Source organism: Lepidothrix coronata, unplaced genomic scaffold, assembly GCF_001604755.1.
Source record: "Lepidothrix coronata isolate B3197 unplaced genomic scaffold, Lepidothrix_coronata-1.0 Scaffold198, whole genome shotgun sequence".
Classification (NCBI taxonomy): Eukaryota; Metazoa; Chordata; class Aves; order Passeriformes; family Pipridae; genus Lepidothrix; species Lepidothrix coronata.
Genome location: NW_016690378.1, coordinates 520,766 through 542,804, shown reverse-complemented (window position 1 = coordinate 542,804; position 22,039 = coordinate 520,766). Strand labels below are relative to the sequence as shown.

Sequence of the window (22,039 nt, the reverse complement as noted above, 5' to 3'; positions counted from 1 at the left end):
GGACACATTTTCCTGTGCTCTGAGTTGCTGTAATGAAGAAGGGGACACGCTGCTAGGCTGCTTAGAGCTTCACTGTTTCGAGCTGTCATGAGCAAATATGTCTTCTATATTCCTGCCAGGAATAGAGGGAGCAGACGGTGCTGCTGCTTCCTCCAGCTTGCCACGGTGCAAGCAATAGGTTTCATGCAGAAGGCTGTTCATGGCAAAGTGAGCAGACGTCTCTTCCAGGACATCAATGTTTCCTGCTTGTCCTTTTGTAGGAAGAGCCACAGCTATTATTATTTAACCAGCAGACCCGATTTCATCTCAGATACTGGAAGTCCTTCAGCTTCAGGAAAGAGTGGGTGGACTGAAAATGCTATTTACATTGAGCCTGGCAAAAGAGTCAGGTCTTTCTCTTCTCCCACGGCCAGCAGCGACTCTGCTCATGGCAGCTTGATGCCTCGTGATTTACAACAGCGTGGGAGGAGAGCAGAGCCCACATGTTGGATAGGCTGGGAGTGCAGGTGGCCAGCCCTGTGCATGGCTGAAGGGGTGGATCTGGTACAGCAAAGATGAGCTGCAAACCAGCCAACCTTTGGTAGCGGTGTGCCCGGAGAAGCTCTGTCTCTGAGAAGCAGGAGGCTGGGCTATCATTCCACTCAGGTTTTCCTGCCTTCCACAGAAGGACCTAACCACCGTGTGCTCTTGCTTCACAGCTACCCAGATGGGGAGCAGGACACCTCTGCTTTGAGGTGATGGCAAAACCATCTGGGATCTTCACCTGGTGATTGAAAAACGTGTTCCATAGCACTTCATCTTTAAAGCCTGTGGGAGTTCTTGGCCACTCAGGAGAGCTCTCCTGCGTGGCTGGGATCCACCAACCAGTTGCTCAGCTGTCTGTACCTCTGGAATGAGGTGATGCCTCTTGGCTTCTTCTGTCTTCCCACAGCCACCACAGGCAGTGCCACTCAGGACAGCTGGGGTCCTGCCTGCCTGTGGACAGGAAATCCTACTTCCCACAAAGGCTGAGCTCCAGAGGGGTTTGTGCCTTGAAGAAGCAAGGTGCCAGCTCAGCCTGTGCCCAGTGTCTGCTTGTGACTTGCAGTGCTGGGAATTGCTCCGAGCCTGCTTTCCTGAGAGGCAGCACTTTGAGGAGGAGTATGTGCTCCTTAAAGCTCATGGCCTGCTGACAGGCAATATTAGTCCTGTTCTCTGCAAGAGAGCAGGAAGCTGAGTGCAAAGATGTTAAGCGTTGAAGGTCATGTAAATTGTGTCCATCCAGGTGCTCTTTCTCTGGTGTTCATGCTGTTTTGTGGGCTGCACTAGTGTTAAGCATCCAAGTGTGTAGACAAGGCAGTGACATCTTTATCTTGTCTAGCTTAGATAAAAACTCCAGGTATCCCGCTGATACAGAATTCTGTTGGCAGATGTCCTGTATGTTCTCCCTCCTGCAACAGGGTGGGGAGGGGGGAAGTAAAAGGGAGGCTCTGGTAGATGAGATTTAGGGCTCTGGACTTCTGCAAAAAAATTACAGCTTGGGAACAAAGACTTCTAAATTGATGAGTTGGGACTGTGGTGTGCTGAGAAGGGGGTGCTGAAGGCCCTGGGCTGCAAGCAGACCTCTGTGTCTGATGTTCACGTGGCCCTGCTCATCTTACCAGTGATGTAGGGAGAAAATGAACTGGTCCCAAACCACTTAGTGCTTTGCAGATCAAAACTAGCTTCTCAGATTCTCCTCTGTGTTTCATAGATGATCTGAACAGGTCTTCCTGCCCTGCTTTCCCACCTGTCCTTTCAGAAACCAGCTGCTGAATTCAGCATCAGCTCCAGCCCCTGGCTGCAGGCACAGCCTGGCACTGCAGTGCCTGATCCGGTGGGCACTCACACCTCCGTGAGCTGTGTGGCACATTGGGGAGGCTCTGCTCCCTTTTTAAAGCTCCTGGGACTCAGGACTCAATCCAAATCTGCTCACTGAGGTTTGAACACTATCGAGGCTCTTTAGGTCTCAGGGTAAACTGCTGAATTCGTGGAATGTGAGTTCAGAACAGGGATCTTGCTGTAACCACAGAACTGCAGCACAGTAAACTACTGGAATGTGTAAACTAAAAAGTAGTTTTTATTTACTCTTCTGTCTTGCAGAGCAAAATGCTGACAGGGTCCCTTTCCTTCTCGTTAGCTGGGTTTTGTGAGAGCAGTGTGCAGCCCACGGTGAGAGGAGGCCAGTGAGTGCCATGGAGCTCCCCAGTTACAGCCAGCAGCTGCTGCCCCAGCTGTACACCCTGTGCAAGGAGCAGCACGTCTGTGACTGCACCATCTTTACTGGGGACGTGCATTTTAGAGCACACAAGGTGGTTTTGGCTGCTGCCAGCCTGCTGTTTAAATCCCTCTTGGACCGTACAGACAGCATCCCTATTGATGCTTCTGTGGTGATGCCTGAGGAGTTTGCACTCTTGCTGGAGATGATGTACAGTGGCAAACTCCCACTGGGGAAACACAGTTGCACCAAAGTTATCTCCGTGGCAGACAGTCTGCAGATGTTTGATGTGGCTGTTAGTTGCAAAAGCCTCCTCAGGGACCTCATAAGCTGTTCTCCTCGGGACCAGGTACACTGAGAGGAGTCTCCAGCCAGGCAGCAGATTCATCTGAAAACAAAGCTGAAGCTAATAACCTGCCCCAGTCTGGAAAACCCAAAGAAGAAAAAAACAGATATCCTCCTCACTCAGAGAGTTTTCCCTTTACCTGGCCCTGTAGAAGCAGAAATGGAAGCAGATGTTTCTCCTCCTGGCCAGGAACTTGCTGTGAATTGCACCTGGGTTCACGAGGACTTGATGTTGAATGTCTCCAGGTCCCTCCAGGAGGATTCAAGCTCTGGCCCTGACCAGCCTGCCCATGCTGAGTGAAGTGGCTGTGTGGAAGAGCCTCCAGAGCTTGCTGAGCCTCCAGAGGGGAAAGGGCCATCGAGGGATTTGGGTGAGACTTCACAGGCCTGGGCACAACATTGCCTCCTGTTGGCAACACATCGACTCACATTTTCCTGTTACGGGGTATCTTTTTCTCCGTGTTGGATCTTTTTAGTTTGCCCTGGGCTGGTAGCAACACCCTGTTCTGCAGGGATTTTCTTCCTTTGGCTTTTGCAGTTGTTTCACGCTCACCATTTTGCCAGAGCTGCAGTGAGCAAAATTTTTCATGCCTAGGTGTGTGAATGCATCTGCCATGCGGTGGGATCTGTGTTTGTGCAGGACATGGGGCTGATCAGACAGTCTGTCTAACAGCAAGTGAACAGAGTTGCCTACTAATGCTACCTTATCCTTTAAACTCCTATTCAGCATGGGAGGAAAACAGAGGCTGTACTGGGTTTAAAATAAATGTTCCATTTATAACTGGTGTTAAATAAACCGTTGGTTTTCCCTCCAGGCTGTGTGATGTCTTCAGAAGGGATTTGTAAGTCACAGTTTTCCTATTATAGCCAATGTGCTGGTTACAAACCGATGCCTTTCAGTCACATCGTGCTTTCTGCGAATCCCTTCAATTAGCAAATAACTCATCTTGTTTCTCTCGCACAGCAGCAGAGAGCAAAAGCTGTAAACTGGATTTCTTTCTTCGATATGAAAGTGTTTTCTCTGAGGCCCTTTCTGATGCCCAGGCTGTGCTGAAAAGACTCGAGCAGAGAAACTGATGCCTCTCAAAAGGAGGTAGGTGTGTTTACTTCCATAAATGATACAAGTTTTTCTTAGCCCATCCTGCTAAGGGCTAGGATAGTGTGCCTTGCTCAGGAAATTGTTGCATGGGAAACTGGTGCCTGGTTGTTTGAAGGGCACCATGTGCTCACCTGAGCACCACCCTGGAGAGAAGCATCTGTAAGTGCAAGCTGCTCATGCACACAGATAAAAAGTATGTCCTGCCCTGAAGACATCCTTGTGTTTTAGGAGAGCTCCAGCACAGATTTCTCTCCTCCTGTTTATGGCATTTGCTTCAGGAACTGCATCGACTTGTAAACAACTGACATATGAGATCCCAATATAGGTTTCCCAAGCTCTTGGCACTGTCTTGCTGTGGAGCCTGTGCTGCACTGTGGATGGCAGAGCTGCTGAGGGGGCAGTGGAATGGAGGGTGGAAGGGGGGTGCCAGGTGCTGCCCCGTGATGCTTCTCCTGGCAGTGTGCTGCTTTAAGAGCAGTCAGAGCTGGTGAATGATGCTTGGTTTCTGTTGGAGGGCATAGCTGAGTCTGGTGCTTGGGGTGTGCTGAAGAGTACTCTGGGCTCTGAGCAGTGGTGGCCACATACCAGCTCTTGTCCCAGCTCAGAGCCACCACAGAAACAGCAGGACATGGAACATTTTGGCCGTGGTGGCATTCTGCTTATAAAAGCCCAAGGCATTATGTCTGTTAGGAAAAAAACCCCAAAACATGTATGACAGCAGGGAGGAGAATTCCCTTGAGCTGGGGAGCAAAGGATTGTTTTCTGCTGAGTCCTTAAATGTTCATGGAGGGAAACCCGAGTTCCCTTAGCTGCTGGTTCTCCTGACGTTATTGAATGTAACATCTCGTGGCCTTTAGGAGACAGATTTCTATTTGCAGTGGCAAGCCCAAGCCTGGCTGGGCTGACAAGCACCTCTGAATGCCCTGCTCAGAGAAGGATTAGATTTTTGTACGTTTGTTTGTTGCTGTGATCAGATCAATATGGCAGCTTTAAGGTTTTACTGTTCTCCACCCTTACAATAGGAGCAGAGCTGGGGTGAGTGCTGTGCAGTGGGGATGGCCGTGGCCAGAAGGGATTTAGCAACTCGATGCCCCCGTGCCAGCAGCACCACCACTGTCTCCTGCCCCCCTTGCTGCTCGTGGCAGGGCAGAGTTGTGCCGGCAGAGTGCCCAGGCAGGTGAGGTGCAACTTCTGTGCTGCACAACGGCCTCGCTTGCTATTGCTTTGCAGTCACTGCTGTTTCATGTTCCTTCAGCACCTCAGACCCAGCAGGGAAGGTTCACAGACCCATTCGCGGCCCTTTGTGCTCCCAAAAGAGCTGTTGCAGCAGGAGCCAAGCAGAGAGGTTGTGGTGCTCAGAGCCGGTTGGGGTGTCTGACTGCAAAGCGGTAGCTGGACAATTTTTCTGCAGCTATAAATAAATGCTGAATAAATGAGAAATGGATTTTCTTTAAGCCTTCCCGAAAAATCACTTCTCAGCTGTGACAAGCATGAAAAGTGTCAGCCCCAGGGCAGCGGGGGAACAGGCTGCAGCCTGTTGTAAGCAAGGACTCAACCAGATCTGTCCCTCTCTGAGCTCCCCTCTGAGATCAGCGGGACCTCTGGGCACCAGCACTGAGTCTGGGCTCTGTTTGTAGCACACAGAACAGCTTTCCCAGAAGGGCCTGGTGTTTTCTTTAGGGGGAAGCACAGCGGTGTGTTTTTAAAGTCATGCTTGAAGTGCAAGTTCAGCTCCTAAGAGCCCAGCTCGGATGTGTAATTCAGGCTGAGGTTGTGCCAGTGGTAGATGTCAATGGATTTTCTTTCTATCTCCTTTTTTTTCCCCTCCCCTTCTTTGCATCCTTTTGCTAGTCATTTGCTTGAAGTCTTGGGTGGCTGGGGGCGAGTAAAAGCAGGTCTGGAAGCAGGTGAGATGTGGTTTCTTTGCAGAAAGCATTGCTGGGTGTGCTTGCCCTGCTGCAGGGGAGGTCTCCTATCCCTTGGGTGCTTCCTCTTGGGAGCCTTTTGGGGGTGGCTGATCTCTCTGAGCAAGCAGTGATGTGCTTTGGGCAGCAAAGCCTGGGCAGTGTGAGGGTTCAGGGGGGTTTTGCAAGCCTGCCTGTTGGCACCAAGGCTGTCCTGGTGTTCAGGCTCCTCTGGTTTCTCTGGGATTTGGGTTTGGATGCTTCTTTATTTCTTTTCCACTGCTGGTGAGCTCATCCCTGCATGGTGCCTTGTTCCCTGCAGCACTCCTGTCTGCTCCCCTCTGCTGTTCCTGCCTATTCCCTCCTGCTTCCAGTGGAGACTTGTTTGGTCGTGGGCTTTTTTCCCCAGAAGGTTTGTGGTACAAGGTTGGCTTTTGTGATAACTATTGCTTCTCTTCTGATTTTGGTGTTCTGTTCTGCTCCCCGAACTGAAAAATGCAGATGAATTGCTTTTCAGTTTAGGGAGATGTGATTTTTGGGCTTGTTTTTGCTTTAGAGTTTCTCTGTATATCTCGCATAAACTATTCCTATCTAATTTGGTTCCGACTTGGATGAAACCTGCTTGGAAATGAGAACAAGACTGAAATTGCAGTAATTTGGGGAAGCGTGGAAGAGCTTTGCTGGTGTCAAGTCTTATCTTCCTGTGCTCTCTTAGAGAAACTCAATTCAAATTATTGCACAGCTCATTTGTTCCCTGTACTGCTGGGTTCAGATGAAGTGGGGGAGCGTTGATGCTCCCACGTAGAATAAATGTCACTGTGCTTGTGGATCGTTTCCATTGCCTGTGGGCCTGTCCAATCGTTGGTTGTCGTCCTTCATTTGCAGCTGCAGGGATTTCTGGATGCAGCAGAAGAAAGAAGTTTCCTGTTATCTTCTGCATCCTGATTAGCAGTGAGAGCTTGTGAGGGTTTTGCTTTTTTTCCTGTCGTGGTGACAGAGCTAGGGAACTTTTTTCCACCCTATTCTGGTGTGCTTGTGTAGAAGTTTGGGCTGAACTTTTGCTCCTGTTGAGTTGAGCAAGCAGGAGGTCAGCATTGTCCACAGAGCCTTCATGGGGTCTCCCTCATCAGTCACATACAGAGGCAGGCTTATAAAAAAAAGCAGTTTGGGTTTCTGAAGGAGAAGGGGGAACACAGTTTTTTCTGATTATTGTATGCACAGTGATAGTTGATTGACTTCATGGTGGGGTCACAGCCAAGGAGCTTCTCTGAGAGCCAGGTGTGTGGAGCCTGTCCTGGGCCTGTGTGTGCACCAACCCTGCGAGTCTGTGCAGGTTTCCAATGACTTTTTTATATTTTTTTCACCTTCTTCACATTGAAAATTAACAGTATAAACCCCAAAGCAGCGTTCATTCACAGGGCACTGATGTTGTGGCTCTGGAAGTTTCCCCATGGTGCCCAGCCTCCTGTGGTGTGCCTGAGTGTCCCTCTGCTCACACAGGAGAAGTCTGAAGGGAGCCAGCTTCTTCTGCCACCCTGAACAGCTGCTTTTCAACCTGTCTCTTGCAGATCCCTCCTCACCACCCTCTGGAAGTTTGCATTCACTCTAAAGCCAATGCTTGAAGGAGATCACTCAGAAATAGTCACTGAAGTGGCTTTTGCTGGGATGTTGCTCTCACGGTGGGAGCAGGAGCATTGATAAAGCATGAAAAGCCATAACCCTGGTCTCCCACCTGCAGGGAAGAGCTAGTGGCCAGCTGGGCTAGTGACTGCCCTGCCCTCCCTCTCTCCTCACATCCCTGGTTAGTCTCAGTTATGGGCCACTGTGCCTTGCCTGGGGGATGTACATTGTTTGCCCATCTGGTTGAGGTCCTCTCTGGAAAAACATGGAAGATGCAGAGATAGGAGAGCTACCTCCTGGGCCCTTACCTGCAGAGATTCCTGTTCAGAGGTTGCCTTGGGGCTGCCATGGGCATGGGAAGGTCTGAGATGAACTGGGAGGGCTGTTCCGTGGTGTGTGACCATTGAGGTGTTGTGTGAGCTGGGAGTGTTGTGGCCTCCAGAACTGACATCCTCAACTGGGACCAAACTTCTCAGTCACCATGGAGCCTGTTTGGTGGCACAGCTCAAGCTTAAGGCAGGTCTTGGTGACTCAGTTTCCCTCTTGCTCCCATCTGGAAGCTGGATGTGTGCTAATTTGTGCCAACTTGGCCAGGAAGGGTTTTGCAGCATCCCAGGCAGTGAAAGCCTGATGGATGTGGGGGCATATTATGACTAAATGGAAGCTGGGATTCCACCTAGGATCAGTATTTCTCCATTTTTTCCGGGATCTTTTGGGATTGTTAGTGCTTCAAAGTAAGTATAAAATGTACTGTGTGCTCTTTCCTAGCAATGCCAAAAGGCTGTTGTTCCCACTGAGCAACATGTCTGAGGAAAAGTCTTCTGGAAAGAGCCCATAAATAGCAGATCAGTTACTGAAAAGTCATTTCCATTAACCAAGTCCATGCACTGAGGAAGGGATGTTGCCTGGGGCTCTGGGTAGCAATGCTGTGCTATTTTAATTAAAAAAATCCCAAAATTAAAAAAATCTATTGCAACAATGACAAGTTATTTTTCATCCATATTAGTACAAACATGGATTCGGGAGGATCTGAACACCTTCAGGATGGTGAGAGTGGAGGTATTTTGTGTTTTACAGGCTCGTTTTGATCTGGAAGAGGCCAGGCATGCAAACCTTGAGAACAAACATGATCTGGTTATCAAGTCTCATTACAAATTAATGTTTGCGTTAAAAAAAAAAATAAATATACCTTTAAGTTTGTTCTCCAGCGCATCTGCGACATCTCCTTTCTTCTTTACACCAGAGCCCTTCATGTCCACAGTCTCTGTTGGGCAGGAAAACCGAGTGGGAGAAGCTGGGACTCGTGCAGCTTCCCCTCTGAGGACGGTCACTGCACTGGGTCATTGCACTGCCTTGCTCCCCAGATCCAGGAGCATTTCCACCCTCTGGGAAAGCCAGCCCGCCCTCCCCCGGCGCAGCCCCGAGCAGTTGCATTCAGTCTTTTTATCACCGGCATAAAAATGACAGTGACAGCAGAAAATGGCCGTTCTCCCTGGAGCGGGGCTGAACTCCCCACTTCAAAGGCACCTTTATAGCATCCCTGGAGTCCCCAGTAAAGGCCGCCTGCTCCAAAAGGCTGGCATCTCTCCTGGAGAGCTGGGGAGCCTGTGTCTTCAGGGGCAGTGTTTACAGCACTAAAGGACTTGGGGGAAGTAGGAGCAAGAGTCCCAGCTTATTTCTTTGCCTTTTATTTCCATAACTGCACAGGCTCGTTTGCCTCTGGTTGCTGTTTCAGGTCACTGGAGTAGATTTTGGAGCTCTGGGTTTGATTGCCCGGCATGCTGGGAGCCCCCGGCACTCAAGAGTTTGTGTGCCTCCTCTCCAGAGCTCTCTCTAGGAGACAAAACTCCACTGTGACTGAGGTTGGAGATTCCTGAAAGTCCTGTTTGAAATGCTCTCTGCTTTCTATGCAAGTGATCCCTCCTTGTTCTGCAGTGAGATCCCGTATCCCTTGCCCCAGCCTTGGCCTTCCAAAGTAGTGGTTATAATCCATGGTTTATCAGGTCCCTGACACTTATTGGCCTGTGGCTATTTGGGGAAGACATGAAGAGAGGTTTGGTGCTGGAACCAGCTCCAGTTTGGGGGATTTGCTGTACAGGTAAGGGCTGGCAGCAGGGCTTGCTGCCTTCCTTCCCAGGGCTAGAGCTTGGGTTCAGTAGTGTGTGTCTATGTGGGGTTGTTTGGGGTTTTTTTTCTGTCTAATTTTGTCCCCTGAACAAAACCCCGGGGTTCTGCTTGTTATGTGTGTTTGTATGGGGCAGTTCACTCTGTTATCCAAGTCTTCTTGCATTTCTGTTCTGCTGTAGGCTCTGGCCGCCTGTCTCGCCGAGGCAGGGGAACAGTCACTGTTCAAGAAGTTGCTGAGCAAAGTGGAGCATGCTCGGCTCAGGGATACTCACACCCAGGATAGTGACACCCAGGACACTTGGCCCCTGGACGCTCAGACGCTCCTGTCTTTTCTGAAGCTGTTTCAAGACATGAATTCCAGGCTGAGAGCAGCTCTGCTGGAGAGGGAACAGGGCACTGGAAAAGCCCCATGGCAAGGAGGTAGGAAATTGGGTGCTGCCTCTTTGCAAATTGAGTGGGTAATCTTACAGGCAAAGCAGAGAAACCCTGTGTCCTTGGATGCAGGAGGTTTATCACGTGCTGGCCAAGATCCTGGAGCATTTCTGCCTGCAGCAGCAGGTGTAGCCGTGCAGGGCTCTCCCCATCACTGCCCGGAGGGCTGGATCGATGGCTGGCAGCTAACGTGGGTCAGAGCACAGCTGAGGCTTGGGATTGAAGGCTTCTTTCTTACTCGAACCTGACACAAAGCAGTGGCCTTGCAAACCTGGTGTTAACCTCCAGCTTGCTTTATGGCTTTGTGCTCTGTTAGATAAATCAGACATTTTCCTTTCATAGAGTTTAAAGAGAATAGTAAAGTGATTTTCCTCTGCTGCTTGTGCTTGGGATGAGCTTTGCTATTCACTTAGATCTTTCACAGAGTCTCCCTTGCTTCAGGAGCCTGTCAGTTCCTTCAGACTGACTTGTTTCTTCTCTTGTGCTTCTGAATCCTTCTCCCCCCAGAGAACAGAGCTGAGGAGGAGACGCTGACCGCTCGCTTGCTGGGCTGCAGGGAGGAGCTGATCCAGAGCGTGACACAGCTGAGCCCCATCGTGGAGTTCTTGGAGGCAGCAGAAGAGGGATTCCTGACCCCCTTGGAGAAGTGGGTAAAAACATCTGGAATGAGTGTGGGTGAGGTGGGATGTCGGTGGGATGCAAAGCAGTGTCGTACCGTGGTTTACCTCACCTGGCTGTTTCACCTGCCTTCTGCAAAGCACGTGTGTGCTCTCAGGTCCTTCTGTGCTGGACTGTGGGAATAGTGACAGCTGAGCAGTGAAGGCAACCTCAAAACCAGGATCTGTGTCAGACTGCCCCTGCACGTGGAGCCTGGGGCAGAGGAGGTGCCTGGTATTTCTCCTAGCCCCGAAAATGCCTTTTTGGGAGCATGGAGAAGGCTCTGTGGGGGAGTGTGAGCAGAACCACTCTGCTACGTGCTTGCCAGTTCCTGGTCATCAGCTTCCCTTTCAGCTGACTCCCAGCTTTAACTCTTTTTTTGTGGCTCTTACCACACAGTTGTCTGCAAGTCTAACTGTTTTGGTGTTACTTTTTATGTGTTGAAGGCAGCAGTTGGTGGGGAGGACTGTTGCTCTCCTTTCATGTAAGCAATTGCACTATGTGCTGATTTGCAGAAGCCATAAAGGACAAAGTTCTGTGTGTAACCTGCTTTCCTTTGTGTTTGGGGGGAGCTGGCTGTACCCTGTGCAGCTGGAACTTACAGGGTGCCCTCACATGCTGCAATCAGGACGCAGCTTGAGACCTCCTGTCCTAGTTTGTCACATCAGTTGGTTCCTCTGACACAGGATTATAGTGAGTGGAAAGTTGTGCTCAGTGGCATGAATGATCTCTGCTTTCTGTCTGAGTGATCCTGACCAGAGCCACGACAGCTGGGCTGAGAACCTCTGCCCGGCTCATGATCCCCTCAAGCAAGGTCTGCCTTGCTCCTGGTCCCTCACTGGATCCAGAGTGGAGCATCCCTGAGCACAGGCACAGCTGAGCACCAAGCTCTGGCAGCTTCATCAGCAGTGGGGAAATTAGTATTTTCATATATGCCTGTTCATGTTGCAGTATGGCCTCTCTTTTAAAGGCTGCACCTTTTCCTTGCACTCTTCTTTTTGTCTTCGTGGGATCAGGTAGTTAAAATTCAGCCAGTTTTTGCTTCCCTTCCCATTTTCAAAAACAAACACAACCCCCCAGTAATAACCCAAACCATTCTGCCATCGTAATTCTGCTCCTTGGGCACAGGATACAGCCTGTAGTTGCATCATCATGTGCTGCAGGGCTTCTGCCTCCTTTGGTGGAGGAGCAGTGTTATTCCGTGTTTCTTTTCATCCTTGTCAGTCACTGTGTGCTCCGTTTGCTGCAGAGCTTCCAAACCCTGCTCCGAATACCAAATCCTTCTTCCCTCTGTGGGACCCCTTCATGCTCTTGTTTCAGCCCACAGTTTCCCATCGAATAACAGATGTCTTTGGGGAGCACTCTGGTAAGGAGGGGGGCAGAGCTCTGTCCTGCTGTGGCACAGGAAAACAAGGCAGAAGTTGCCAAGCGTAGACTTGATCTTAACAGCTTTCCTGGTTTTCAGGTTTGGTTTATTTGTTTAATTCTACCCTCTCCCCTCAGACCGATGGAAAAGTGTTTAGTTATTCCAGAAAAATTGATTAAAATGGTGGGCCCATAGCACATGTGCAGGTGGGATCTCTGGTGTCTCAGGGACTGGGAAAAAGAACATGGAATTAGCAGCCACCTCTGAAGGTTTCGTCTTACCTGATTCAGCCAGTGTTGCACTGGGCTGGCAGGGATGGGATCTAGTTCTCCAAGGGTTCATAAAGATGAGGCTTTCCTTTTTCTTCTCACAGTCGCTGCCTCATTAGCTACATATTTATTCAGCAAGATAAGTGGTAGTTTCTCATGTAACAGCCTTTTTTCTGGGCAACTGGGTTCTTTCTGGGCAACTGGGTTCTTTCTGTGCCTGGTCTGAGCTGTGCGTGGAGCAGGTTTGATTTTCTTTGCTGGAAAATCAGTACACGATGTTTTGTGAAGCCTCTTCGTAAATCTCTGGTGTTTTTTTCTGGGGAATTTTTTAACTTAGCCTTTCTCTTTTTTTGAGTGCTTAACTTCTGTGGCTTTTTGGTGTTTCTGTAATGTGGGGAGAGGGGGCAGAGGATTTGGAAGCAGATTATCACCTAAAAGAAATAAAGCTGGATACAAAGGAAGAGCAGGTAACCTTTCATTCGTGGTGTCTCATGGCTTAGGTTGTTGCAGAGTTCAGTGACCACAGTGCAGCATGAGCTCCCCAAGAGATGCTGCTCTTGTACCTCTTCTCAGACTTCAGACTGAGGGATCCAGAGGCAGCTCGGTGTGAATTGGATGGGAGGATACATCAACAGGTTCACTAACAGAGTTTGGGCTACAAAAGGACGGATCTTTAGAAATGAGAGAAACTAATTAAGGAGTTCAGGTGCTCATTAGAGCGGAGGAGGAGCTGTTGGATTAGTTTCTTTTATGTTAAAGGTAGGAGAACTGTCTGAAGTTTGCATCCTGAATGAGAGAGAACTTCTGTAAGAGGTTACAGACCTGAATGAGTGAATAACTTGAGGGAAGGTTTTAGGACCTGCAGGGAATGGCCAAAACATATGAGAGGCAAATAAATGTACTGTAGAGCTGTGAAGAGGCTTGTGGCACATCAGGCTGCTGGGCATCATGGCAGATATCATGCACAGACATTTGTCTGATCAAGTAAAGAAAAAGGAGAGGAGAGGACCTGTAAACTCTTTTCTGAGCCTGGGGCCCTATCCAGGAGAAGCACAGAAACAGAAATTTCCTACAGCTGAAGGCAAATTACAGCTCAAAGGACATCTCTCAACAATCAGTTAAGAGCAATTTGATGCTTTCTGTGATGGCATGGCAGGATGGGGCGATGAGGGGAGAGCAGTGGATGGTGTCTACCTTCAGCAAGGCATAATATCCTCATAGGTAAGCTCAGGGGATGTGGGTTAGGTGAGTGGACAGTGAGGTGGATCGAGAACTGGCTGAATGGCAGACTCAGAGGGTTGTGATCAGTAGAGTAGAATCCAGTTGGAGGCCTGTAGCCAGTGGCATTCCCTAGGGATCAGTCCTTGGTCCAGTCTCATTCAACTTGTTTATCAAACACCTGGATGAAGGGATCAAATGCACCCTGAGCAGATTTTCTGATGATATGGAGCTGGGGGGAGTGGCTGGTACATCTGAAGGCTGTCCTGCCATTAAGCAGGACCTTGATAGGCTGGAGAATTGGGCAGAGAGAAACCAAATGAGGTTCAACAAGGGCAAGTGCAGGTCCTGCACCTTGGGAGGAACAACCCCAAGTACCAGCACAGGTTGGGGGCTGAATTACTGGAGAGCAGCTCTGCTGAGAAGGACCTGGGTGTCTTGGTGGGTGACAAGCTGTCCCTGAGCCGATGGTGTGCCCTGGGGACCAGGAGGGCCAGTGGGATTCTGGGGTGCACTGGGAAGAGTGTTGCCAGCAGTTGAGGGTGGTGATCCTGACCCTCTACTCAGCCCTAGTGAGGCACATCTCGAGTGCTGTGTCCAGTTCTGGGCTTCTCAGGACAAGAAGGGTAAGGAGCTATTGGAGAGGGTCCAGTGGAGGCCAGAAAGGTGGTGAGGGGTCTGGAGCATCTCTTGTATGAGGAGAGATTGCAGGAGCTGGGCCTGTTTAGTCTGGAGAAGATTGAGAGGGGATCTCATTAATACCTTAAAGGCAGATGCTGAGTCTTTTCAGTGCCAGACTCTTTTCAGTGGTGCCCAGAGACAGGACGAGGAGCAATAGCCATAAACTAAAACACAAGAAGTTCCACCTCAACTTGAGGAACAACTTCTTTCCATTGAGGGTGGCAGAGCACTGGAACAGCTGCCCAGGGAGGGTGTGGGGCTTTCCTTTCTGGAGACATTCCAAAGCCACCTGGACAAGTTCCTGTGTCATCTGCTCTGGATGACCCTGCAGAAATTTCTGTTCCAGTCTGGTTCAAAAAAGGTGAATTCATATTGGAACTTGACAGATCTGCAGTGGGAAGATCAGGGGAGTGGAGAAGCTGCTTTATGGGAGGAGCTGCCTTATGTAGACAAGGGAAATGAAGACTGAAAGGGAATATGATTGTGCTTCTATAATGAAATTGGAGAGGAAGGGTAGAGTAAACATCTCAGAGAGTTTAGAAGGCTTTTTAAGCTAAAAGATAATGCTGCACATGTACAAACAGGCATACACTAGCCATGAATAAATTTTAGCTGAAAATCAGAAGAATTAGCAGGGGAATGAAGCTGTGGAAGAGCTTTTCAACCAGGGGAAAGGGAGTAAAAATGTAACTAGTTTTAGGACAGATCTTAATAATTTTATTGATGGGACTGTGAAGTGTGTAGTGCTTTTGTCAGCAGGGAACTGAGCTGGTGCCCTGCAGAGGTTCTGCTCAGGAGCATAGCATTGATGGAGAGGAGGTCAACCTGTATTTGTTGGCTGCCTCTCCCTTGGAGGTATTTTAATGGTATCCTAGAGCTAATTGCATCTAATGTAAGAGATGTCTCATGTGGCCTCGTCAGAGAAAGAATAATTCAATTAATAGATGATTATTTAAATAAAGAGAATGTTTTTTCTCTGTCCATCTGGTTTTTGATGGCAAGCAGAAAAATCGGGGGGACAAGGGAAGAGAGACTCTCAATTTTAAAAGTATTTACTAAAAATGTTATGTTGGTTTGAACACTGTCTTTAAGTCTATTTTTGTTTCCTTTAAAAAAATGGTTTTTTTGCTTGTCAGCCACTTCCAAGAGCTGGACTTGGTGGAAGAACCCACGAGGGTGGTGTTTGAGCCGATGCACATCGGTTACACCTGGGACACGTGCAGGTGTTCCTGTAACCAGCACCCTGTAACACCTCCCAGTTAAACTGTGGAAGCAGTGGGTATGGATCTATTGCAGTACTGTGATGCTGCTCCTGTTTTTCTGATCTCAGCTCAGCTCCAAGAGTTTGTAGGAAGCTCTCACAGGCAGGTTTGTGGCTGGTTTTTTTGTTGCAGGTGGTTTTGGATTGCTGTGAAAGCAGCTCTGAGGGGGAAGCCATGGACAACCTGCTCAGGAAGGTGGATGAAGAGAAAACCCTGAATGTGGAAAGCTTGATCAAACTTCTGGGGGCTGTGAAAGCATCATTCCCTGGGCTCCAGCTTCTGCTGGACAACTTGGTGGCAGCAGCAAACATCTCTGATAGCAAAGGTATGAGTAGACTAAACTTCCACTGGTGACTTTAACTTATGGTACTGACTGGCTTTGAAAGCAAATAGCTAAAAATTCCCCAAAATTGTAGATGTTGACATTAAATACAGACAGTCTCATACCTGGAATTCCTTGTGATGGAGGGAGATGGGGGCGAAATTTATGTGGGCTGGGCTCCTGTCCTTGTTCCAGGTGGCATTTCAGCTCGTGCTCTCTTATGTGGAGCAGAGTATGCTGATGGGAATCCCACACTTAGTGTCCCTGTTAGACATCATTGTCTTGGATGGCCATGTGTTTATTTTGGTGGGGTTTTATTGTTGCTGCCTGCCTGTGATGGTTCAGGGACTCGGGAGCCCCCATCCCTTGCCTGGTGGGACAGTCTTCCAACTTTGGGTGTGTTTAGACACACCCCGAGCAATTCACATCGAGAGGCTCTGAAGTCACATAAAAATTAAAAACTAAATTAACATGCAGTGAAATGTAAATGAGTGTTTAATAGAAAGCAAAACTGTGCTCATAATGCTGATAATTTCCTCTGTAGCAAACATTCCCGACAGGCACTTTGCTTTGTCATTTGTTAAGCACGATTGCTTTCTTGAAACACCAGACTCCCAGCATGGTTAATTATCTCGTGGTAATACCCATTCCAAGGAGGAGCATTCCTTAATTACACAGAGCTGAATCTCCTCAAATTGCAGCTTGAACAAACAGAGGCACAAATATTTCTTATCGTGGAAATGAAGAGGGAGGGAATGATTTGATTTTCCCGGCGACTGATGGATTCGCTGGTGGCACCTTTGGTGTCACCATGCTGTCCTGCTGATGGTGAGGAGGAGGTCCTGCACCTGGCACAGGGCACACTCTGGCTCTGGAGCTCACCTTGGCACGGCAGCAGAGCTGAGAGTGCATTCATAGCAACTCAAATTTGCGTCATAAAATCAGAAGCATTCTGATGGGAGAAGGAGGGAAATAATTCACCTGTGAATTTCCCTTGGCTTTGCTGGGGATCAGACTCGTGTCTCCAAGAAGTCTTTGTTCAGGGAGCTTTTCATAATAGCTCAGAATCTTTCCTTTATTATTCCCCCAGCCTGCCATTGCCTCCTTCTCCATCCCAGAGAGTTTTCTCCCCTTACCCGGCACTCTGTGTCTTCTGGGTCCCAGAGACTTTATCTTTCCTCCCCATGCTGTGTGTGTTTAGCTGTTTTTCTCCCAGATAGTTCTGTGAGAATCATGGATTGTTCTTGTTGGTACTGAACCAGAATGATTAAAAGGCAGAAGTACAGAAACAAAAATTGTGCATGGATGTCTTGGATAAATTATAAGGTTTGGGTTTGGTTTCTCCTACAACTGTGCATCGTCTTCAATTTAGAAACTTCAGTGGTGAAAAAATCCTTCTTGGATTCATCTGTTTGGCAGTTCTTGACAAGGGCTTGGCTCACAGAAGCAGTGAAAGAGGTATGAGGGGGTGCTCTTGAAGATGGCATGGTTTGGGGCTCAAAGGGTGGACAGGCCCTCATAAGCATTGAAAGCCATCCAAAGTTGGAAGTGCCTCTCTGCTGAAGTGAGTGTGTTGGAGGCTTTATTGGGTGTTTTATATAAATGAGGGCCTGCAGGAAGGCTGGAGGGGGACTTTTTGCAAGTGACAAGACAAGGGGAAATGGCCTTAAAATGACAGAGGGCAGCTTAAGATTAGATATGAGTTGTGATGAAGAGACCTGATGAAGCACAGGTTTGTGAGTTAGGTGAGCTGGTAATGTTGCCAGGTGTTGAGGAACAACCTCTTTTTCCATGCAAAGGTGGTTTAAAGTGAGATAATACCAAAACAGAAAGTCTGAGAACTTCTCTTAACCCTGAAATTCTCTCAACTCATGCACAGTGGAGGGACAGACGTGTATGGAAAGGGATTTCTTTTCTGGTTTCTCAAAGCAGATTCCCAGCAGTAGAGATGAATCAGGAAGGATGTGCCCTCACTCCCAGACCAGCCTGACCTTTCACAGCCCAAAATCTTTCAGGTGATCTTGTCTTCTTATTATTTCTCCAGCTACTGAGTATTTCTGCTCAGAAGGAAAGTTCAGAGGCCTCCTTGAAAGCGGCTCTGAGCAGAGCCCAGGAGAAGTGTGTCCTGACCATGAAGATCTACCAGGTGCTGTGCAGTGTCCATGAGTCCTTCCCAGACCTGCAGCCAGTGATGCAGGAGCTGGGCCACGTGGGTAAGAGAAGCACAGGCTTCACCCTTTTACACATGGTTGTGGGTGACAGTTTGGTGGTGGACCAAGTGTCCTGGTGGCCTGATGCCCTGGCCAGGTGTTGGGGTTGTGCTTGCAGGAGGATTTGCAGGGGAGATCTCTGGTTCCAGGCACTGGAGTGTGTGTTTCTCCTGCTGGTAACATGCACCATGTCGAAGTTTTGTATGTTACAAGGGTTGTGGAGCCCATAACTGACCCTATACTGGTGTTCTTTAACTGTGTTTGCATTTTTCCACCCCAGCCCTTGCTCTGGAAGCATTTAAGCAGCTTAGTTCTGTAATTTGTATCTATATTGGATTATTTTTCAGAATTATTATCCTTAAGCTGTGAGGTTTCATTGGCTCTTCCTGTGCTGTTGGATCTGTATCAGTTTGGATTTAGATTACAGTCACTTGCCTTTCTCTATGTGGATTTTTCACAGGCTGCAGGAAGATCATGGCAGAGCACACTTGTCATGTGCAAAGATGACCATGATGGCGCAGTTTGCAGTCAAAGACTATTTTCTGAGTTAATTTTCTTAGAATGCTTTAATTTAGCCTTGCTCCATATGCACTTTACAGAGCAAATGCTCCCCTGTGAGGATCTGTGCTAGTTTTAAAACTCAGCAGGAAGACCAAGCCCACTCAAACAGTGCCCTTTTCGATAGCAGAGGAAAAAAACATCCTAAGAGGATTACAAATTGGAGTCACAATACACTGGAGAAATTGCAATAAACACAACACTAATAGTAAAAGATTGCGTGGAAGAGGGAATGGTTTAACCAACCAAGACAAGCTGTAGCCTGGCCCCCCCAGGACAAAACCAAAATGGAGTCTGTTCCTGTGCTGTGTGCCATGTGCCACCATCCACCATCCCATACAGAGAGCAATTTGATGAACTCCAGAACAAATGCAAAGCTGTAACCACGTGTGAGCCCTGCCCTGAGCTGTGGGAGGCTTTCCAGCTGAGCCCAATTGTGTCTTTGCATTTGAAGGGAAAACGCTGAACTGGATTTGGTGCTTTAATGACAGGGATAACAGAGGTCCAGGGAGGTAACTGCAGGTGTGCATTCTCCTGGAAGAGATGCAAATGTGACTTGCTAATTCTGTTTGCTCACATACATTTTCATGGCATCGTGTTTCCGAGTGCATCCAGATTTTTTGGGCTGCGGACTCCACTGGGATGTGCACAGTGTGGTTTTTATCCAAGCACAGGCTCAATCCATCCCTATTTCCTTGTGTGGAAATGCCAGTAGATTGCTGGGGAGTTAGAGTAAGCAGGTTGCTATTAATGTCTCCTCTTTTTTTAGGGATAGAAAGTTGAATGACTTGGTCTGAAAATATGGGTCAGGGCCATCAGTCTTTAAGCCTCGTGGCTTTGAAACTCACCCTCACTCTGTGTTTGGCAGGGACAGACAAAGCCTGGCCCCCTGTGCTGGGGGCAGGTCACCCTCTGCACCCTGGGGGTGTTGGTGTCCCCACAGTCTTGAGTAGTGAGGAAATGTTGCTGGAAGGTGGGACTGGGTGTCTGGGAGCAGGGCACAGGTAGAAGAAATCTAGGATCTCAATGACTGTTTTAGCTGTAGGGCTTGGAGGGTGACAGCACATGCTCTGCTCCCCTTCCTTGCCTCAGTGGACTCCTGAGAGATGTCCTACACCCAGTTCAGATCTAGGTCCTCTCTTCTAACTCCACCAAGAGCTGCCACCAATCCAGCTCTGATTTCCAGAGAAGAGGTGATTCTTTCTTATCTGCCTTTCATTCTGTCTCCTTCTGATCCTGCAGGCACTTGTCCCACCCTGTGTGGCTATGCCTTGTGCCCTGATGACTGTGGAGCAGGTCAGCCAGCAGTTTATGTGTCTGTGAATGTGCAGCCCACACGAGCTCATGGACACCTTGCAGTGGGGACCAGAGGGGCCTGGGGAGCTGCTGCCATGGCTCTGGCAGATCCTGCCTCTCTGGCAGCAACATCAGAGAGAGCAGAACTGCTGTCACTGAGTGTCTTTGCAGGGAGTCAAGCCAAGGTTGAGACGAAATCAAGCAAGAAGCAACATCAAAAACAAAAGCCCTGGAAAATGGTATTTACTTGGCAAAAAAACATCTATTCTGGATGAAGTGTCCAGAGGAGGATTGCCAGGTACCATCCTCTTTCTGGCATCCTACAGATCTTTGCACTGAACCTCAATATCTTAATTTTGAGGCTCCTCAGCTCCGACACCACTGCTTACCAGCCCCAAATGTTGCAGGTGACTTTATGAACCAATAGCCATGTGGCTCTTGGCATGAGATATGAGTGGTAGCTCTGGGCCTCATGTCTCAGCGGTGTGAGCTTCCTCTGGAAGCTGAGGAGACCTTATGTTTCTGAGAGCATTGTTTGCCACATGGAGATGTGGACAGTCGCATTTCCACTTGAAAACAACAGGTTTTGCATCTCTACTGCAAAAAAGCCCTCGAAAATTTCTGGTAATTCATGTTTCAATTTCAGGTGAGCTGAAGCACTTGGAGTGCCCCGTGGAGGAAACTGCATCCATTCCCAACCACGCTCAGCATTATCAGAGTAATGAGTTGATTCTTTTGGTGGAGGTACAACGTGGAATCTCTTGGCTTCTCCTTGGGGTCCTGCTGTAGTTGGAGCACTGTCAGTGCTGGCAGCTGGTGCATGCAAGGACAGGGTTTGGCTTTTTCAGCCAACTCCATAACCTCCTCTCCAGCCATCTGCTTTCCAGTGCTCTCTACAGTCACTTCTTGGGAGATCACGTTTGTCAAGATAGGTCTCACTTTCCAGTCTCAGAAATGTGTCAAAACTCTACGAAAAGTCTTTTCTTCTTCATGGTCTTATGTTTAAAAAAAAAAAAAAAGTACAGTTATCCTTCTTCACTTGGGTCAGAAAAAACTGACAGTGTTGATTGCAGGGATGTGGGAAGAAACCTAAGAGGTGACAGGTCAAGGCAACCTTGGCAGAGCAGGACAAACTGGAAACCAGTCTTCCAGTCTGCTGTAAGTTCTCCCTTGATGTGTTCACAGGCTATGGTTCACCACTTGGCATCTTAAGATTTCCAGGTCTGTTGGAATATATCATTTAGTCTCTAGTTGGTTGGACATCTGGGGCAGTAGTGGTGTGTGGGGAGACACTGCTGAGTTCTTCCCATAGTGAAGGAGGCAGAGATGAAGTTTTGCAAGCACAGGGTGAATTTCCCGTACTTTGGCAAAGGGAGAAGTCTGTGCTGGTTTCCATGGTCACACAGTTTCCTGGTTCTCATTATAGCAAAGAAGACAAATGTATCTGTTTGTATTTTGATTTCTTCCATACGTACATTCCCTGTGGGTTTTTTCTGTAGATTGAGATCCTGGGTGAATTTTCCAGCTTGTGCTTTTTGAGATGATGGTGTTACAGGGACAGGGAAAGCATTAAGCTTTGTAAGAAATGAACATAATGAGCGATTTAAAATACCTCAGGGCCCCAAGCAGAAGACTCAAAAGGGTCATAGTAAGATTATCTGTTCCCTTTCAAAGAGTTTGTGTTTGTGAAGTGTTTCTGAGACTTCTCGTAATTAAGGGCTGGATATCCACTCTCAGTGGCAGATTTAGGCAGTATCATATCTGAGGCTCAGGTCTGCAAACATTTAAGCATGGCTGTAACTTCATGTGTCTGAGCAGGAGGCAAATGCTTGGAAGCAACAGTTTGAGGAGAGCAAGCTTTTAGGAAAATCTGGCCCTGGTATGTGTGGTGGAGAAATTCAAGGATCACTCTTTATGCATCTTTACCACGCACGGCGAGAGCCACTTTTGGGCAGAGCCATGTGGCACCATTGCAATGGGCAGAGTGTCTGATTGCCTCTGTGCAGGACAAACTGCCTGTGTAGGAGCATTCAGGAGATGTGAGACTGAGGAGCAGGTACCCAGTCCTACTGGTCACCACCGAACCAGTAATTGCTATTTCCATAGGTCTCTTGACTGAGAGAAGTGGGGAGAAACCCGGGATCAGGAAGTGGAAGGTGAACAGTGAATCCCAAGTTAAATCTCTGGACAAAGATGAGGACAGGAGGCAGGAGGAGCTGGTGCCAAAGAAGCAAAGGAATCCCAAGACAAAGCTTAGTCCAAGAAGAGTTTTGTCTGCAAAGCCTGTGATAAGACCTTCCACTTCTGCTGCTGCCTGAAAGTGCACATGAAACGCTGTCGGGTGTCCAGAGGGAAGCAGATCCAGTGTAAAGAGTGCAGCCAGGTCAAACTGACCAAGAAGGAGCTGGAAAATCATCAGCTGGAGGTCCACGGGGTG

General features: G+C 48.5%; 1 protein-coding gene across 1 annotated transcript in view; it reads left to right on the top strand.

Annotated features, from left to right (window-relative positions):
- Positions 1–2,191: 2,191 nt before the first annotated feature.
- Positions 2,192–22,039, top strand: part of ZBTB40 (zinc finger and BTB domain containing 40) — a 29,376-nt gene continuing 9,528 nt past the window's right edge. The window contains 12 exon segments of the mRNA XM_017831956.1: positions 2,192–2,597; positions 2,600–2,679; positions 2,681–2,952; positions 3,546–3,645; positions 3,647–3,674; positions 9,511–9,751; positions 10,271–10,413; positions 15,349–15,566; positions 16,083–16,117; positions 17,539–17,751; positions 21,709–21,806; positions 21,809–22,038. Of these exon segments, the coding sequence (XP_017687445.1) occupies positions 2,214–2,597; positions 2,600–2,679; positions 2,681–2,952; positions 3,546–3,645; positions 3,647–3,674; positions 9,511–9,751; positions 10,271–10,413; positions 15,349–15,566; positions 16,083–16,117; positions 17,539–17,751; positions 21,709–21,806; positions 21,809–22,038 (2,042 nt within the window). The 5' untranslated portion in view covers positions 2,192–2,213.